Raw genomic sequence first — 19,920 nt, forward strand, 5'->3', positions numbered from 1 at the left:
TTTTTTATATGAACTCCAAAAGCTTGATTAGATTCAGATTTTGTTATTTATATTTTTAAAGCAAGAATATCTACATTTTAAAGCAAGATATTCCTTGTGATGTCAGCTGGAAACATGAAACGTCTGGTTGTCCCACTTCGAGTGATTTCAGTGATGCTTTAAGATTGATTTTGGTTCCAGGTGATGGCATTCTGATTCTTCCATTATATTTTTCTATTAGTTTTAGTGCTCACTAGTAATTGCTGCCTTAATTTATTTTATCTGGAGGTTGCACATGTTGGTCCCCCCCCCCCCCAATTTACACATCCTTCTGCAGTAAATTAGTTGGCAGTGTTTGTAAAGTAGTGTTCCTTATCAGCTAGCTATTTAGTTTGTGCAGGACAGTTAAGTCCTTATTTTTATTTACTAATTTTTAGTGGAAGTTTGTGCCTAGTTTTGCTTGTTCTTAGTTAATTACTTACGCTTGTTTATGAATGGGCACAGTCCAGATTCTTCCCAGCTTCTCCTTTGAACTTTTGAAACCTTGATTACTTCAGGTGTTGGTAGCCCCACACTGCTTAGAGATAGTGACTTTAGTCTAGGGGTGAGTGGTTTTATTGAGTTATGTAATTATTATTTTTTTGTCCTATTGGCCTAAAAAAGTAAGAGGGTTGGATCAAGGACTGAAGAGAGCTAATAAAAACGGAGACATGTGTATCTCAAAGAAAAAAATTCATCCCATAAAATAACCTGGAAGCATTCATATTTATTCATTAGAACTAACAGACTATAAATCACTTCTCTCTTAAAGCTAACTGGGAGAGAAAATAACCTCCAAATACGAGTTTGAGTTATCTATTCAGTCAGAAGATTAACATTCCTCAGGTGTTTTTTCTCTTGTATCCATGTGTATGTTCAGTCTGTGCCTGCTTGTTCTTTTTAATTTGATTCTGTAAGGTGTGCAGTAAAAACAGATATCTTTTGTGAAACATTACTGTCTTATATATGGTATTATAATAGAGTGATGAGTGGGAAAAACTAGAGAATGAGACTAATTGGAAATTAATTGTTGTAGCATTGAGCTAATAGAGCAGTAATCGTATATTTTCTTACAGTGTGTGTGTGTTTTAGAAAATAAAATATATTTACTGTTATCTTCTAGATACTATTTAATAAATTTAGGCTGTTCAGGGCTTCAGTATCCTCTAAAAATGAATGCTATTTGGATATTCTTGTTTATTATTTTACTGAACCATTCAATAGCCCAGAGCTTAGGAAGAATAAAATTGCCACTTGGAATTTTCATGAGTTCGTAAGTCAACTCCCAGTTAATTTTTGTGATGTAGACCATTAAATAGACTACTCTAAAAAAAAAAAAAATGCTGGTGAAAAGAAGTCTTAAAGATGCACATATACCAGTTTCTATGGAGTGGGAATTTTGGGGGATGATTGATAATTGATAGAAGGGATTTAGCTGTTTCTCTTTCCACCATTTGCTCTCCCTGTAAAAGTTGTCTCTACTATCAAAATGCCTCAGATAGATCCCTTTGGGGTAGTTCCTACCATAGGAATAATTATTAAGAAATTTATTACTTTAAAAGTAGTAACTTAGTTTCCACTTGTGTTGCTGACAGTTCTTCATTTTATGTATTTTTGTGGCAGAATTTGAAATACTATGCCTTAAAATGGAATTGTCTCAATCCTAGGAACCAAAAGGTTGTCTGCTGTGTGTGAGTGTTAGTAACAGCTGATCACTTATGAGATGTATTGTGTGCCAGGCATCCTTCTTAGCCCTTTACTTGTGAGTTAATCTTCACATCAGTCCTGAATGAAGTTAGTTGCCCCTGTTGTACAGATTTAGAAACTGGAGCACAAAGAGATGAGCAGTTTACTCAGATTCCAATGATTAGTGAGGGGCTGAGACAGCCAGGCAGTCTGGCTCTAAAATTCATGCTCCCAAATAATAAGCAATAGAATAAAATGTGCTATAGATAGCTAGGCCTTTTAGCCTTCCTTTTTTCCCCCTTGTGGAGTTAATGTAGCATAATGTCATTTATACAATAAATATTTAAACCCTATAGTTTTAATTTCCTTCTCTTTTCGTATAGTAATATGTTTTCTGTTGCCATGACAGATTTTTTTTTTTGCCAAGTCCATTCAATGTTTATATCATGATTACAAAACCAGATTTGAGTATTGTTCATGTATCCATCTAAAATTGGATCCAAAAGAGAGAGATAAATATAAAAGATCATATATATATTCATAATACATAATATGCAAAACACAATATAGCAAACTGAATTTGTTTTTATCTTTTCATAAATATAAAACTTACATAACAAAATCTTTAATTTAGCAAAGACAAAATTTATAATATTCCATTATAAGACTAATTATAGCAAAGAAACTTATGGCCATAAAATCAAACCAAATAACTCAGCTAATGTAAACACATTTGAAAGCTGTCCTCCAGGAGACCAAAGTAATTACTCACAAATTAGCAAACATCCTAGAACTATTTCCTGGAACTGTTAAACTACATAGATTTGTTTTTTTAAACTGCATTGATTTTTAAAGCATATCACTGAATGCCATAGTAAAACTAAAAGTTTTAAAAATCATGTAATTAAAAAGCAGTATTTTATCATGTTCAAAATAAATCAGAAATATTTGGCCCAAAGTTCATGAAAATACCTGTCTGATAACTTTCGTTTTCTCATTTTATTGCTGTTTTAACAACTAAGAATTTAGAAACTATAGTTAAGCTCGCCTACGTCTGTCTGTGTGCGCATTCTTAGAAAATGATGTTGAGTTCCTTGGATTATTGAAATATTCTTTATTTCTCTATGGCTGAATTTTAAATATATTAGTTTTTTCAGTCTTTAAAATGTCTCAGAAAAGTTGTAAGGGCTGAGGTAGAATTGTTCATTTTAAAATTTGGGTAAAATTTTAAGTTGTGAATCATAAATTAGCTTCAAGCAAAAACATATAGTTTAACTCTTTGAGTACATTTTAAATAATGTGTTTAAATCTGGAATTTCTTGTCTTCTTAGCAAAGGAAATGGTTGGTGGTAGTTGCATATGTGATATAAACATAGAAGAAACACGTTATTGCATCCATTCATACTTACGTACTCACCAGCATTCATCAGTGGAATAAGCTTGTTACTGTGAGACTCAGATGTTATTTGTAGGCTGCTTTTTAACTATCCAGGGTACAGATTTGCATTCAAAGTTCTTAATGGATGATTGCAAAGGCTTTGCTTGAGCTGATGTGGTATAGTCACCCATTATATTTTTATCAGCTGTAGCTTTAAGAAATTTCTTTTATTGACCTATTTTTACCTTCTTTTCCATGAGAGCTTGTCATGTGTGTGAAAACTTCTCTCATGTTCATGTTCTTAAAAGTTAAACAGCCTGAAATCAGCGGGAATCAACTCCAGCCTTTGGATTATAGAAGAAGATAGATTTAAATTAAATCAGACTGTAGATTTAATCTTGAAAAAATGTTGCTTTTAAGAGTTGACAGTTTAAATATGTTATGGCTAAAACAAAGAAGAGCCTTCTCAAGCGTATTTACTTCTACTTCTGCAGTTAGTAGAAGAAAAACTATGTATTTGTGACCATAGTATAAAAATATGCCTCTATCTAAGGGGGGTAAAAATTATGCAGAAGATTTTCACACTCTATAAACACACACCAAGAAAGCAATGATATATCCAGGAAATTTTATTTAAATTTTTTTTCTTTCCAAGTTCTTCCTAACTTCATTTTCTCTTCCATTTAGTGTCTATATTTTCTTTTTCCTCTTAATCTTGATTTTAATTTTAAAATGATATTCTCCTTCTGAATCTACCTTTCCTTTTTGCCCCACTTTCTAGAGTTTTCTGATACCCATCTTAAGTAATTGCCATGAGCTTTTCACATTCCTGAAGGGATTCTGCCTCACCTCAGTGGCACCCTGGTTTATTCATTTATTGTATTACTTTTGTGCTTATGATCTGCTTTATAATCTGGTGGAGACAGCAAACATTCAAGTAGTTCTAATGTGAGGCAAACTGAAATATATAATAAAGTTAGTGTAATATTAGAGCATAATGAAATGAGTAATTCATCATGCAAAAGAAAAAAAATGGAAGGGTTTTATGGGCCAAAGTCCATTTGATTTGGATAAGAATAAAGAATTTTTAAAATACAACATGAGCAGATGTGATAAAGAATATATTATGCATGTTATAAGGGAATGACAGATATTCAGTTGTGAATGAAACATTAGGGTAACTGGGAAAATATGAAAGGCAGTGATACCAGAAAAAACTAGCTTGTGGCTGGATCTTGGAACGGATGCTGTCCCAAGGAGTAGACTGGGGACTCTTAGTCTCAGTAAGATACAATTGCCAGTCTGAAGTAGGGATAGAAATGAGAATAGAAAGAAACAGATACGGGAAAAATAAAACATAAAAGTAATAGGGCTTGGCATCTTATTGATATGGTTACTCCTGAAGAGTGAAGCTTATGGGGAGCCCACCTAGCAGGGACAGGAGTTCTGTGGGGCTGAGGCTCTGAAAGGCCAGAAGAGTGATATTTAAAACTTTGGTTAAAATTCCCGGGTATAAGCCAGCAGGAAGGTTAAAGACTTGAAACTTTAAGCAGTGCCCATTTATATTGTGGGGAAAATAAAGAAGCAAGAAATTGAGGGGTGAAATAGGATTAAAATGAGAAGTGCCTATTCAGTTCAGTAGTTACCATAAGGTTTATCCTTATTCACAGGAGTAGGTATAAATCGAATTATAAAGGATTAAAGATGTAAATATGATAGTTTTTACTGCTCATTGAAGAAGTGTGCTGTAGTAAGGAAGGAGAAATGGGATGGTAGTTGAAGAGCAAATCAGGGCCCAAGTAGAAATGTTGGCAGCGAGGAAGTATGCTTCATCATTAAGTGTGGGCTCCAAGTCCAGACGTCCTCAGTTCAAAAGCTGGCTCGGCTTCAGTCTCAGCTTTCACATTTGTAATGGATATAATGATGGTAATGCCCACGTTCTAAGGCTAGTATGAGGGTTAAATGTGTTAATAATATAAATAAAAGAACCTTGCACAGTGCCTGCTGTGTAAAATGAATGCTCACTTCATACTCGCTAGTATTTGCTTTGAAGGCTAGCTTAAGTCCTAGACTTGATTGTAGTGGGTTGAATCAGGAGTATAGTGGAAATGTTGGGGCCTATGAAATACAGAGATACTTCTTAGGACCTTTGTGAGAACTAATCGATTGAAAATTTTGAGAGAATTCTGAACCTAGTCGTATAAGATACTTGATGAACATAAAGAGATTGAAAATAGGGTGCAAGACATACGTCTGGTGGAATTTTCGGGAACTCTTGAGAATAGACTAGAAAACTGCTGACACTGAACAACATCATGTTTGTGGAATCAGTTTTGGGGGTGTGTGTGTGTGTGTGTTCACTGTAATACTTTACAAATCCAAATGAAAAGCATAGCCCAAATGTAAGCCCAGGTTTACCCGGGCCTGGCACTGCAGAGCATTTAAAAGGTTCGCAGCAGGCACTGCAGCTCGCTCGGGCTGCATGGTCAGGTCTGGCCCTGGGCGAGCAGGAAGGGGACTGGTCATCACACCGGCCGCGAGCAGGCTCAGCGGTTGTGTGGGCGTAGGAGGATTGAGATGCTCCGTGAGAATGGAGTCAGGAAGGGGAAATGAAGGACGTTAGATGCAAATTAAGGAAATTTGAATACTTCATGGACTTCAGTTAATAATAACATATCAATATTGGCTGATTAATTGCAACAACTATATCATACTATTGTAAGATGGTAGTAATGGAGGGGGGAAGCGTGCCTGGTTTATGTAGGAACTGTGTAGAATCTTTTAACTTTTCTGTAATTCTAAAACTGTTCTAAAATAAAAGTTTATTAAAAATCATAGGTAAAATTTGTGAATGATTTAAGGTAAGTTACCAAATTTAGTTGAAGTGAACAAGGTTAGGGGTGTCAGTGTGCCTAGGCAAAATGTGACCTGAGGGGTAAAGGGGTAGATACACAATTTATATCACTTCATCCCCCGGGCTTTCAGTCTCTATCAGATAGACATGGGGCTTTATGTCCACCCATGTAGTAAGGGAAGAGAGAGCAATGTATCAGACCTAGTAGAAGAAATTTATAAAATTGCTGAATCCCTCACAGTGTCTGGGTGGCCCAGCTGATAAAGATCATTTCACATAGAAGGGATCTTTGTGACACCTTTTTTTTCCTTGCGTTTTTATCCTCCATCATCAATGTATGCATAAAGTGCTTTTTTTTTTCCAGCATACCTGCTACCTTAGCTAAAGATGTAAGTCATCGAAGTTATTTCTACAGCTGAAAGTAATCCATTAGAGTCAGTGTTGTATAACATGTTTTATATAATTTTTACAAAGGGAAGATTGTAAATGTATCATCTTCTCTTATGGCCAGGAGTTAACATTAATATGAAAAATACAATAAAGAATTCCTTTTCACAGTTTATCATTATGGTATAAATAATGCATCATGAAACATTTTGTAGGTTTTTATATTTTTGTGTAGTAGACAGCATTGAGATTAAACGTTAAAAAATTTACCTTATTGACAAAGTAGTTTTTTAGAGAAGCGTGTACTGAGGGAAATTGTGGGATCTGTCTTCTGAGACTTCAGTAAGAACCTCAGACTATCCCAGTGATTGAGAACTCCGAAGGATAGCCGAAGTAGTTTTCCTAAGTTACCAGCCTGGGAGAAGAAATAGTGGAAGAGAAGTACATGCTAGTGGCATTAAGGACAGTGCCTGCCCTCATCTCTTAAAGTCCTCTTGCACCGTGCTCTGGGCTGCCTAGAATGAAGAACCATCATTTGACAGGAGAATAGATGTTCTGGCTCAGTGCAGTGGCCCAGCGTAGTGAGGGGAAGTGGGGAGACTGTGAAGCAGTGTTTGGACAGTAGCAACATAGCTTACATTCTGCTTTTTGCTAGGCTTTCCATTATCTCCTTACTTGGAGGTAAATTGTGTCTACTTTGAGCCACAAAATTTCACTGATTTTTTTCCCCTAGAAAATTAGTCTTATTTTTATACTAAAGTGTAATGTTTATTAAAATATGGTATTTTTTGTTTTAAGTCTTTCAGGTCCCTCACACTTAAAAAAGGGCTTTAGCCTAGACCTTTAAATTCATTTTAATTATTGTTTTAATTCTCAGTGATTACTTTTCCATGATAAGGCTTGAAATGTTTTAAATAATACCAAGTTGCTCCATTATAAATCCCAGATTTAAATTTTTCATCTTTTGAATATTTTGATAAAGTTTTATGATTGTTTAATTGTATATTGGCATGGTAGAAATGTATTTTAGAAGAAACCATTTTCTGCAGAAATGAAATGTTAACCTTAGGCTGTTGTGTTTAGACTGATGTGTCAAATTTACTGGTATTTTATATGTTTCATGAATTAGTCATTTTTCTTGAAATACCAACAGGGAAAGACAAGTAATAAGTAACTTAGAACTATACATTTTGGAATCTAACTACATGTCTAAGAGTATGCAAGAACAAAATGACTGTGAGTACATGCCTGGGAGTTAGGAATATATCTTTATACTTGACATTGGCAGCGTATTAAGATAGCCATTCAATGTTAAATGGAAACAGCCTGTAAAGTGTACTGAGACCTGTGGTGTTTAATGGGGAGGATTCAGTGCTGCCACAGTGTAGTTAAAAGATCCACACCAGTGGGTCCTAAAGGGCACTAGACACTATTGTGCATCAGTAATTACCAGACATGAGAAGTTTCTATTTTAAAATTAGATCCTTATTTCTGGATTTACTTTAAAAATAAAATTGGTGAGTAGATGAAACAAGATTGGCAGTGAGTTAGTATTTGTTAAATGATTGTGATGGATACACAGGGCTCATTATTCTAGTCTCTTTACTTTTGTGTATGTTGGAAAATTTCCAAAACAAAAAAGTAAAGTCTAAAAAAAAATAGAGAAGTTAGGGGAAAAGGAGGGGGATTAAAAAAAAAATGGCATGAGAAAGCTAAAATAAACCCATACAGAGAAATAATACAAATAAGGAACGTCATTTCACTGGTGAGAGAAAAGGAGATTGGAGGGGAAAATTTTATAAGTCAAAAACTAAAGAAGTTAAGAAGAATTATCAATCTTTGAGAACCCTTCAGACTACCAGTGAAAGGTCGTAGTAGTTTCTGTAAGGTAAAAAGACAAGAAAAACTTGGCTAAAAGTAAGATCTGAAACCAGAGGTAACAGAACATCCTTATGACATATACAAGAAGGCTGGAAAGAGAAAAGAAATAAACATGAATTTATGGGACAACAGTACTAAGGGCTTCTACCCAGGTATGTCATGAATTAACTTTATGTGGATTGAAAATGTCTGTCTCCTTTATCATGAGAAGGGAAAAAAGGGCGTATAATTTGTTTCTTTAGTGCAGTAATATTTATTGAGAAATAAGCTAGTATGTAAGAATTAAGAAGAAAATGTTAAAACTGGTAGGTAAAAGAGGGAAGTACTGAAAGAGAAAGCCTGTGTGATACAGTGACTTTCTCATTCTTCTGGGCAAGTGTTGTGTTCGAGAAACTTGTGTTCATTATAACTACTTGAGTGTGTGGAATGAAGAAAAACAAATTTTGGTAAGATTTTCTTTAGGTCACTTGAGTAAATGAAATAATGATCAGGGTGATTTGTCTCTAAGAATGAAGGATTCACATATGTTCTTTTAATCTATAATTTGTCTGATTTCAAATACGAGTTTATGAAGAAGATAGCACTTGTCTAAAATAAATTACTGTTATGTTGAAGATGATTTTTTTTTTAGATTTGTCTCCTCATTATAAACCGTGGAAGTGAGTTTTTCAAGTCTCTGACTTGGAAATATATCCTTTATGCTTGGTTTGCTTTTCCAAAGGAAATGGAATGTTGTGTATTTAATTTTTTTTAACATAATACAGGTATGTACCTTAGTTCTAATATTTAATGATTTCATTGAAACCAGTTAATTTTCACTAACTTAACACTTATCAGCAAACAATTTTTCTAAATGTTATAAAAATTAACTTTCAGGAACCATTTGGAACGGCCAGCCCTAAGCCATGCAGCCATCATGCTTAAATTGGTTTTTGTAAACGACTTGTGTGTGTTTCGTAAAATATGCTTTATTTTAAAATTAGGGCTTCCTGTTGCAGCTGTTCCAGGAGCTCTGAGTCCTTTGGCTATTCCAAATGCTGCCGCGGCGGCTGCCGCGGCGGCTGCCGGCCGAGTGGGTATGCCTGGAGTCTCAGCTGGTGGCAACACAGTCCTGTTGGTTAGCAATTTAAATGAAGAGGTTAGTAAAATGATTTGGTAGCGTTCGTTCTGTAACTTCATTTCATTTGTGAAAGTTTTTCATGTTTATTTCATTTTGCACTTGCCTTTCTTTTTATGTACATTCATTAGTCAGAGTATTTTCTGTATGTTTCTACTTCTGAATAAAATCTATGTACTTGTTTAGGTAATACTTTATTTCCTTAGACGGTCATATCTCTTTTTATATATATATAAATATATATTTTTTTTAACCTAACTACCTATTTTTCCTAAGAAAAATATGGTGAAGTACCATTGTTTGGCTTTTTATCTTTTTGTTATTCTTAAAGGCAAATGTGATCTAATTTGCAAATTTAACTGTAAAACAATTTTGCTCTTTGCCTTTTCTAATTATTTGCTTGTTCATTTCATGCTTATGTGTCATTGCATTTTTTTTAAATCTTATTTTATGTGAACTACTCTAATACATTTTTCTTTGAAGGTTCTTCCAAAGATCTTGACGAGGCACTCTTCCAGTCTTTCTTAGTAATTTTTTCTTTGCAGTTATTAGTCATTGTCTTCTAAAAATATTTTTCAACTTTATCCCCCCCCCCCACCCTGTTAAGTAAAATTTATTGCTGAGTTATTTTCTTTAGTTGTACATTTTATGTCTGGTATATTTTATTTTGATTGCTATGAAAGCTGGTATGAAATGTGGGAATCTCAGTGTATCAGTTTATGATGTCTAATTTGAATATTTGTTTCATTTTTAATTGGCCTCTGTTAATACGAACATTAGGCTTATTTTATCATTTAATACTGTTGTCATTCACAGTTCTGCATGCTAAAATGTTTGAATCAGAGTGCCTTTATTTTTTATTTAAGAATTTTGCCTGCATTTCATAACCAGCCATGCTTATGCAGTTAAAGTTCAAAGTTTAAAATTCCTGTGCATGCTTTCCTTCCCTATGTTGAGATGAAATGCTGTAATTTACTCTTTGATATAGATGTACTTTACCCATATTTGTCTTGGATGACTACATTTTACTCAGTTTTTCTTGTACAGTACATAAACCAACCATTTTCTGACCAAATCCTGCATTTCCTATGTACTGACCTATATTTTATTTTTTTTTTTGTTCCCCGATTCCTTATTTTTTTCTTCTGCATTGCTGTTTCCCTTCCCCATTTCATCCTTTTCCCTGTGTGTTCACCTCCCCTTTCCTTGTCTTCTCCCAAATGCCCATTCCCTTCCCTGTCTTATCCTTTATTTTCCTTGTCCTTGTCTTCATTCCCCGTCTCCATTCCCTATGTTCATGCTTCTGTGCTTGAACAAATGTTCCTCGGACCAACTTGCCCCAATTAACCGCCTTGAACCATGATCCATGACCACCTCACCATTCTGCGGGAACCACCCTTCGTTATGGATGATCTGTTCATCTCCGCTCTTCCTCGACTCTTCTCTCTTCTTGTCTTACGCTGCTTGCTCTTCTCTCCTTCTAAAGATGGTTACGCCCCAAAGTCTGTTTACCCTCTTCGGTATGTTATTGTTAGCACTATACTTTTATTATTGATTTGATTTTTGTTTCACCTTAATTCTTATTTGTAGCTAGCACTTTGGCTTAAAGTTGAATAGTAAATCTTTTGCTATTTTTCTTTGCTATTTAAAACTCTCCATAGACACAAAATTTGTTTTAATGCATGCTGATTTATTTTGCATGGTCTTTAATTTAATATCATTCACATAGCTTTGAGGGTTTATCAAAAATTATTCTTTTCAAAATTCACTGTTCAAAATCTTGATCTTCTTTATTCATTTGTGAGAATGATGAGTTTGAATGAGTGATCATGTTGATGTCTGAATGTTTCATTAATATGTCAGAAAGATAATCTTTAGCTGACTTGCACGTAAGATTAATTCCATTTTTGGATTACCTCTCTGTGGCTCCGAAAAAGGTGTTTATGGAGATGTGCAGCGTGTGAAGATTTTGTACAATAAGAAAGACAGTGCTCTAATACAGATGGCTGATGGAAACCAGTCACAACTGGGTAAGATTAAACTCTATACAGCTTCAAATCTGATTTCAAATTTGTAATTAAATCTGTGAATAAAAACAAACCCCTTTTTGTCAGTAAGAAACCATTTATTTTTTTAATAGTCAGGGCTCAAAATGTCATGTTAATTTTCATATTTTAATGAGAATAGTTGTACATAATGAACATATTTGTATTTTTCTGCTATCCTCTTAGCCATTTCTCAGGTGCAGTCTAATGGAAAAATGTTTTGACCCCAAAATTGCAGTTACAATTTTACATAATAATTATGACATTTATATTAAAGATCCTTAGTATTTTTCATTCCTGGTTACTCCCTGTAATTGAAGTTAACTGTTCATAGAGTCCACAGAATTCTGATTAATGCTATGTTATTTTAATTCTTCTAAAGTAATTTCTAAGTATTTGACTAAACTTAATAATGAAAAGAGTCACACAGAAAATGTATCTTGGATATAACCAGGTTCCTACAAAATTGAAAACTTCTACCAAATACCCCACTGTTAATCTCTTTTGGAATCTTAAAATGTGCTTTAGACAAGTTACGCTTACATTAATAGATAATTTAATTAAATCATCAATTATTTAACATCTTGTTTGACTTCATGCACAAAGCTAAATCATAAATCTAGACTATAGCTGCATGTTTACTCTGATTGACTGTAAATGTCAGTATGTTCTTAGCATAAAATTCTGTTAATTGAGATTCAGGGAAGAAGATACCTCAGGCTGGGTGTACTTTCATTGTTCATTTTGAAATTTGCCATTTTGGATGTAAAAACTCTTGTATTTTCTTTCTTAATACCAAATAAGACTTACAAACTAACAACATGATGAACTGGACCTTTTAGTGTTTGGAGTCAGATAGAAGTAAATTTGAGATTCAGTGTTTCTTACCAGCTGTTGCAGTGGCTCAGTGTCTAACACTTCATACATCCGGCTGTTGTTTTAAATGGAGATAGCCATCTTTAACGGAAGTCACATTGGTGTTGATCGCATCATAGGTAGATGCTCACTAAATCCTTTGACCTGCCTCTGCTTGTGTCCCCGTCTGTACTCGGGGGGGGTGCTGGTTCTTGCCGTTGTCTCTGTACACTTTGAAAGCAGCGTTTTACAGTGCGTTGTTGCTGGCCGCGCTCATGTAAATAAGGGACACATGGGCATTACGGTTGAGAAGTACTTGAAGTAGAAGTTAACCGAGTTCTTCTGGATTTTGGGGGGTTTTGTTTTACACAAGGACTATTTTAAATAAATGATATTTTAATTTTTACTATAGTTATATTTGCCTGCTCAGGCTGTGATTAAAAAATACCACAGACTGAGTGGCTTAAACAACAAATTTACTTCCTCCCAGTTCTGGAGGCCCGCAGTCCGGTGCCCGCAGGTTGGGTTTCCGGTGCGGGTGAGGCCTTCTCCCTGCTTGCGGACAGCGCTCTCCTCCGTGTGTCCTCGGCGTGGCCTTGCCGCTCAGGCTTTTCTCAGCCTCTGAGGCTTTGGTGTCTCTTCCGCTGCTTCTCAGGACACCAGTCTTACTGGGTTAGGGCCTCACCCTTGTGACCTCATTTAGACCCTGCCTCCAGATGGTTACATTGGGGGGTTAGAGCTTCAACGTAAGGAATTTTGGGAAAATATGGCTCAGTCTATAATAGTACTTACATTTATAAATCTTTTACCCCTAGTTTTTTATAAGGTTTTTTTAACACTAACGCTTTGACTCACTAATAGCATGATTTATAGTTTTTGGACTATATGTAGAGGCAAATAACTATTTCTCACTGCTGTTAGGGTACATTTTGCTTTCTTGGAGTGTATGACCGTAAAAGTACTACTCGCACCATTGCCTTTAAAAGACACATGCAGACACACAGGCACGTGAAACTAGGGTGTACTATTGAAAAAAATTAGTGAAATTTTAAAAAAAAGTAATAAGCTTTGTTTCTGGGCTCTGTTCTTATGTTTTGTTTTCATGGGACTCTATTTGGAAATAATGTAGGTAGATGTCTTCATGCTCAGGCAGTAGCATGGGAGGAATAAATGGCAAGGAAAGTTGAGATACAGCCAGTGGCATAGGAGTGTGAGTGGGATTCTTGCAGATCTTAGAGGCCGTCTTAAATCATTTTAGACCAGAGTTTTAAAATTTCCCAGCATTAAAATGTTTCTTTAATAAAATTTCTACCATAGCCTGTTTAATTGATGTACTAGTATTTTCTTAAACTGAGTATTTTAGAAATACTATGATTTGTAAATTAGCTTTAAAAATACTGTACTGATCTTAAATGATTAAAATAAACGAATTCTAATGAAATGCCAGAGTAGTTTCTTTGAAGTGATTATCTAGTTTATCCAAGTCATATTTTCAAGAACTACTACAAAAACGCTTCAACTATGTTTATTTAATATGTAGCTGCCCTCTTAAAAGTAAACTTAGTTCTTCATAGAATAGACCTTTACCTACTAAACTATATCTAGCAAAGTATGCTGTAAAGTGAGTAAAAATCTTGTAACTCTAGTGTTAACAGTATTTGAGTAATTTTTAAGTGTGTTAAGTACACACGGGCTTTCACTTCTTCATGAATGAATAATGCAGAACTCTCAGTCACACTTTGAGGTATTGCTAATCTGACAGAGGAGAGATTTCAGTAGACCTTCCCCCAAAAAAAGAAAAGAGGGAAAATAAAAAATGATACTGAGAAAATGGGGGAAAATGTGCAACACTGACTTTTCCCTCCTTTATCATTGATTGCTTTGTTCACTGATGCCGTATTTCTTGAAACAGATTTCAGGATATTCAGAGTCCCGTTATTTAAACTTGACCCATTTAAAATTATTCCAATAATTTTCCTCTGCTTTGATTTGTTTAATCAATATATATACCTTAATTTTTGACAAGCTTTTTTTATTTTTAATACACTTAAAAATCCTGGTATTCAAATTACCTCACCCCCGCCAATCCCCGTCCACTAGGTTACTTCAGATCCTTTTATCAGCAATCAGCTGACGAGAATTAGAATCTCTCTCATTACCTGGCTGCTTCCTGAGGTAGCTGTTTGGTTATTTTGCTTTATTTTAGTCCCATTTCTCTTTCATCCGTCTTCTCTTGGTAGATTACTATGCCTAGAACTTTTTATTGTTTTCTTATTTGTGCCCTTCAGTATCTCAGAGCTCAGCTGTTGGTGCAGTATTTTTATAACTTTTCAAAGCTGAACTAAAACAGCTTTTCTTACGACAGCCTTAGTCTACTTCTTTATGCCACGTTACTCCCAAAACTCATTCCTTATAACACATTTTGTGTGAGGTAATAGCACTTCCTCATAAGCAAAGTTCTGTTCACTTATAACAATAGAATTACGGAACTTTAAAAAATATTTTATATTTCAAGTAAGTTTTAAAGGAGTTTACATACCATAATTTTGGGTAATTGAGTTGATTTTTTAAGTGTAAATTTGTAAGTGTATGCGAAATACAGTGTAAGCAACTAGTGAGAAAAAAAATTTAGGCCTGATAGATGATTTTTCTCTTTTAGCCTCAGCTGAAGATCTAAGAAAAAACTATTACAAATATGTAACTGCAATAAAACAATCAGGAACAGTAAGCTTTTTTTCCCTTGCAGTTTTGTTGAGATATAGCACTGTATAAGTTTAAAAGGTACAGCGTAATGATTTGACTCACAGACATCATGAAGTAATTATCACAATAAATTTAGTGAACATCCATCATCTATAGATGCAAAATTAAAGAAATAAATAGAAAAAAATTTTGTGATGAGAACTCTTAGAATGTACTCTTAACAGATTGTATTAGTGACATACAGCAGCGTTGATTATATTCCCTGCGTTGTTCTTTGCATCCCTAGTACTTAATTATCTTACAACTGGGAGAGTAAACTTGTTTTTACAAATTAGGGAAGCTGTAAGAGAAAAAAGATTTTTCAGAATGGTACCTTACACTTTTATAGCATTTTCCTTTTCAGACCTGTTTTATATTTAACTGGTTTATACTATGCAAGTAAGTATGACAAGATGCATGGATTTAACAGATTCTGGGTATCTCCTGTGTCAGACTGTGTACCGTAGAATACTAATCCAGTTAAAAAATACTGGAGAGGAGGGCTTTTGGTCTCAATTCCCTGCTCTTCCATCCTGCCTTCACCTCTCTGTTGTTAATACCTCTAATACTTTGATCTGAGTGGTCAAATAGACTCCAGTGTAGCTAAACTAGATGACTTATGAAATGGTTTTCTTCAATTGTGAATAAAACATAAAATGTATAACTGTTCTCTAATCTCAGACCAATTCATTTAGTTCAAAAATAACCTAACTGCTGCCTCAAGAAGTAGCCCTGTGATGTTCTGTGTTTAGGCACTGTGGTGTGTGCTGGGATGGAGACACTGGTCCCTGCTTTCATGTAGCTTACAGTCTGAAGGAGGATGTAGATAATTAAATTGTGATGAACTTATAAAAAGTAAAGGACACTGCATGGGGAATGGCTAGAGAGGTTCTGAACTTTTCTAGAGGAGGAAGCAAAGGCCGTCCTGTGAGAGTAACACTGAAGGATGAGTAGACTAGGAGGGATAGTGAGGGAGATGGGAAGTGGTACAAGGAGAAGAGCATGCACACCAGGCTAGGGGTAGAAGTGCAGTATTCTAGCTGAAGGAAGTAGGTTTTCTCCAGCTGGAACTTGAGCACGGGGGAGTAGAGTACTGAGCTACGGGAATGAAGTTCCGTGAGCGCTGGGATGGTTCTTGTCTTACCACTTGATTCTCAGGACTAACGAATACTGTGTATCACCAATAAACACCTGTTCAGGGAGGCTCGGGAGGGATGTCGGGGTCAGACTGAGGAAGGTGTAAGCCATGTTGAAGAGTAAGTTCAGGGCTTTAAGCAGTAGAGACATGATCAGACTTGTAATTGAGAGTCCTCTAGCTGCTGTGTACAGGATGGATTGGAGAAGACTCCAACCAGAAGATAAAAGACTGACTGAGTTACCTAGATGAAAAATAATGGCAGTGCAAAGCGCAGAACGGAGGGAAGATGAATTTGAGAGAGAATTAGGAGGAAGAGTATCGTGAGACTTGGCAGTTAGGATACCGAGCAGAAGGGAGAAAAGTTACAGGCGGGTACTTAGTTTCCTTCTTGGGCATTATCAGGACTGTCAGGAAAGAGATACTCATAATCTGGATTTTCATTCTGTGAAAGAAGCTGGCTTTTTTTGTGTAAATGCCTTGTCTAGTGCAAAGGAATTTGTCTTGTCACCAGTGGCTATTGTAAATTCATGATTTATTCTAGAATTATGACAATTCGGGCATTTCAGCTATTCTAAAAGAAGAATTATTTTTGCTTTGAACCTTGATACTGTTTTTTAATAGGCACTCTTTCTTTATAGCCATGAATCATCTTAATGGACAGAAAATGTATGGAAAAATTATTCGTGTTACTCTGTCTAAACATCAGACTGTTCAGCTACCTCGAGAGGGACTCGATGATCAAGGGCTAACAAAAGATTTTGGTAATTCCCCATTGCATCGTTTTAAGAAACCTGGATCCAAAAATTTTCAGAACATTTTTCCTCCTTCAGCAACCCTTCACTTATCCAATATCCCGTAAGTATGAAAGCTAGAGTGTATTAAGGATGTACATTTTAGGAATAAAATGTAAAATTTGTTACTAATCTCTACTCTTTTTTTCCATCTGATCTCCCTAGTCCTTCAGTAGCAGAAGAGGATCTGCGAACACTGTTCGCTAACACTGGGGGCACTGTGAAAGCCTTTAAGTTTTTTCAGTAAGCAAGCTTTCTTGTTTTTAAATTGGTGATTTGATAGAAGTAAAAATTGTCTTCAAATAGTTTTGTTTGTTTATAGAAATCTTTAATTCTGGAATGAGCAAAAGTTAAGTATTTAAGCCTTTCCTATATTTTTTTTAAAGTTTCTAATTTTATAATTTTGTTTCAGAAGAGATCACAAAATGGCTCTTCTTCAGATGGCAACAGTGGAGGAAGCTATCCAGGCCTTGATTGATCTTCACAATTATAACCTTGGTGAAAACCACCATCTGAGAGTGTCTTTTTCCAAGTCAACAATTTAAAAACAGGGGGAGATGAAGATTGGAGGTGAATCACATTGTTTGGTGTCATCACCTACTGACTGTTCAGAAAAGTGGGGACCAGAGTTTGATTTTTTTTTTTTTTTTCATGCTGTTGTCATTCCTTGGTTATGAAATGAAATGGCATACGTAAAGGCAGAGTCATTAACTGCTCTATTTCATCTGTTCTGTAGGGAAGCCATTTTTATTGTCTGTTTAAAATTTTAGTTTAATTTTACTTTCCTTTTTCAACTTAGTTGACATACGTGCCTTAAAAAGGAAAACTAGTGTTGCTATTGTGCATTTACTAGGAAAAAAGGCATTGGTTGTCTAGGGCACATTGTTACATGGGAATTATAATCTGTTTAGGCAGGGGTGTGTAAAAAGGTTAAGTTTTTGTTTCTCCTGCTTGGAACTTATTTTGAATTATTGGCTTGTCACATTTATTTCTAGTTAATCAAATAAGATACATGACACTGAAAGAATAAAGCAACGTTTTTTAGTTTTTACTACCTTAGGCTTTATTGCTTTGAAAAAACATTGGCCTTTTGTATCTCACAATTCTGGTCTAGATTCAGTTATGAATGTAGGCATTAGTTACAATTAACAAGATGCAGAGTATTAATTTCTTAAGACAACAAAGTGATTTCTGTAAGTTTGAGCCCTACGTGGAAAGCATTGTGGAATCTTAACCTTTTTGTACACACTCTTGTGGGACGTATCATATAAATGTCAGCACTAAGTAATGTCTTGTTTGTGGCTGAATATTTTCCGTAGATGTTTTTGAAGTTGACATGACTTACGTGCATTTAAATATATATTGCCATCCTTAGTTTGTAATTAAGATTTGGAACATGGTTGTGGATTTCTGAGCATGTGCAGACTGGTCTAGCTAGTTCAGGAACTGGTGCATGTATTTTTCAAAGATAAAGAAAGTGTACTGCAGAAATTTGCAGGAAGGTTAATTTTGTGGCAGTTTTCTAAAACTGACAACCAGGTGGGACCAAAGTTTATGTGCCTTTAGTCTTAATTTACCTTGCATTGTAATATTCAGTTTTAATAAATCTTCAAAATATTTTGTATTTAGGAATAGATCTGACTTTAATAAAAACATGGCTCAGAATCTACAGGTCAAATTACTTTGAACAGTTCTTGTCAATCTGAATTGTTGATTCTGTTTAAATGACCAATACTTTTTGAAATTGATGTACTTAGTTTCAAGATTCATAGATTCTGTTATCTATGTAGACAGAATGGTCATGTATATTTTCTATTAGTTGAGTTTTTACATCTTTAGAAATGTAAAATTCAGTATAGTTTGAAAGCGGCACAATTAAAAATTAATTTTCTAACAAAGTTGGGAGGTTTGGTGGTGGTTTAATTTCCCTCTGTGTGTACTCTGCTCGCCTCTGTAGCATGCTCAATAAACACTTCTGTGGCTCTGTAGTCACCTTCTCTGTCTTTCTCTGCTGCCTTTTCTCTCTACTCTTCTTTGTTTTCACTCCACTGTGCTTCTGAATTCATGTTTATTCTCTGCCAGGGTGGGAAAGGAATAATACTACTACAGTTCTATGGCTTTATACCATAAATAAATCTAGATGCTGTGGAAGTATACCAGCTGTTTTTTTTTTTAACTTGAAAGATGGTAACTGCTTTTCAGGAGGACACATATTAAACATTTCCCACCCTGTTATAATCTACTGCTTTAAAGACATAACTTTTACTGTATCTTGTTAATTCTTTCTATCTCTTCTGTTGCTGTTGCTGTTTTCCGGTGACTTGCGCACTAGTAGGTTTGTTGGATTTGCCGTGCTCTCTTGCTGCGGTCTCATCTTCCATCTTTTGTTTCTGCTAAAGGTTTCCTACTAATCATAGACCGCCTTGTGAGTTTTAAGAAAAAGTACTTAATGTTATTGGGAAGAAACAGGATCATAGAAACTTGTTTGTCTTGAGTGGGAAGGAAGACACACATTCAGGTTTTTAAAAACTTAAGGGTAATTTGTGATGTTACGGTTTTCCCTTTTTAAAGGATTTCAATTAGGGTGCTATTCGTATTACTCACGATATTTTTTTGTTGTTGGAGGGGGTCCTTTTATAAAAACATTCAGGCCATTCTGGTGTCGAATAACTTTGCAGTTATCCGTGTCGTGTCCCCTAGGTTTGTTCTGACAGTTAGGCAAACTCATACATTGGGAAAATAAAAAATGAAGGCGTGTGAGGTATCTTTAGTGTGCTGTATTAATACAGTAATTCATTCACCTCCAAGAAAGAAATATAGATAAAAATGTTTACGTTTGAATCAACATGGGGGTGATGTGGAAGCCAAGCCATCAAATTTTTGCTGCTTAAACCAGCACTGTAGTACAGAAGAACTTGAGCCACAGCAGATGTGCTTCGGTCTATGAGAAACAAATACCATGAGGGGATAGTGACTGAACAGTTTTTTTAAGTGAAGCTTTTCTCAGTGTTGGGCGGTAGCTTAAATA

The 19,920-nt window shown here is 35.2% G+C and overlaps 1 protein-coding gene across 7 annotated transcripts in view; it reads left to right on the top strand.

Moving 5' to 3' along the window:
- The window catches only part of PTBP2 (polypyrimidine tract binding protein 2), a 70,576-nt gene extending 51,530 nt beyond the window's left edge, over nt 1-19,046 (top strand). For 2 of the 7 annotated variants that reach the window (XM_032487156.1, XM_032487151.1), the window contains 6 exons: nt 9,188-9,342; nt 10,808-10,841; nt 11,259-11,351; nt 16,740-16,956; nt 17,058-17,135; nt 17,305-19,046. In XM_032487156.1, coding sequence (XP_032343047.1) covers nt 9,188-9,342; nt 10,808-10,841; nt 11,259-11,351; nt 16,740-16,956; nt 17,058-17,135; nt 17,305-17,437 — 710 coding nt within the window. In that variant the 3' untranslated portion in view covers nt 17,438-19,046. The remainder of the gene's footprint in view (nt 1-9,187; nt 9,343-10,807; nt 10,842-11,258; nt 11,352-16,739; nt 16,957-17,057; nt 17,136-17,304) is intronic. The other 5 variants (XM_032487149.1, XM_032487153.1, XM_032487150.1 and 2 more) reach the window with 3 other exon arrangements.
- The last annotated feature ends 874 nt before the right edge of the window (nt 19,047-19,920 follow it).

Source organism: Camelus ferus, chromosome 9 (genome assembly GCF_009834535.1).
Source record: "Camelus ferus isolate YT-003-E chromosome 9, BCGSAC_Cfer_1.0, whole genome shotgun sequence".
Lineage (NCBI taxonomy): Eukaryota > Metazoa > Chordata > Mammalia > Artiodactyla > Camelidae > Camelus > Camelus ferus.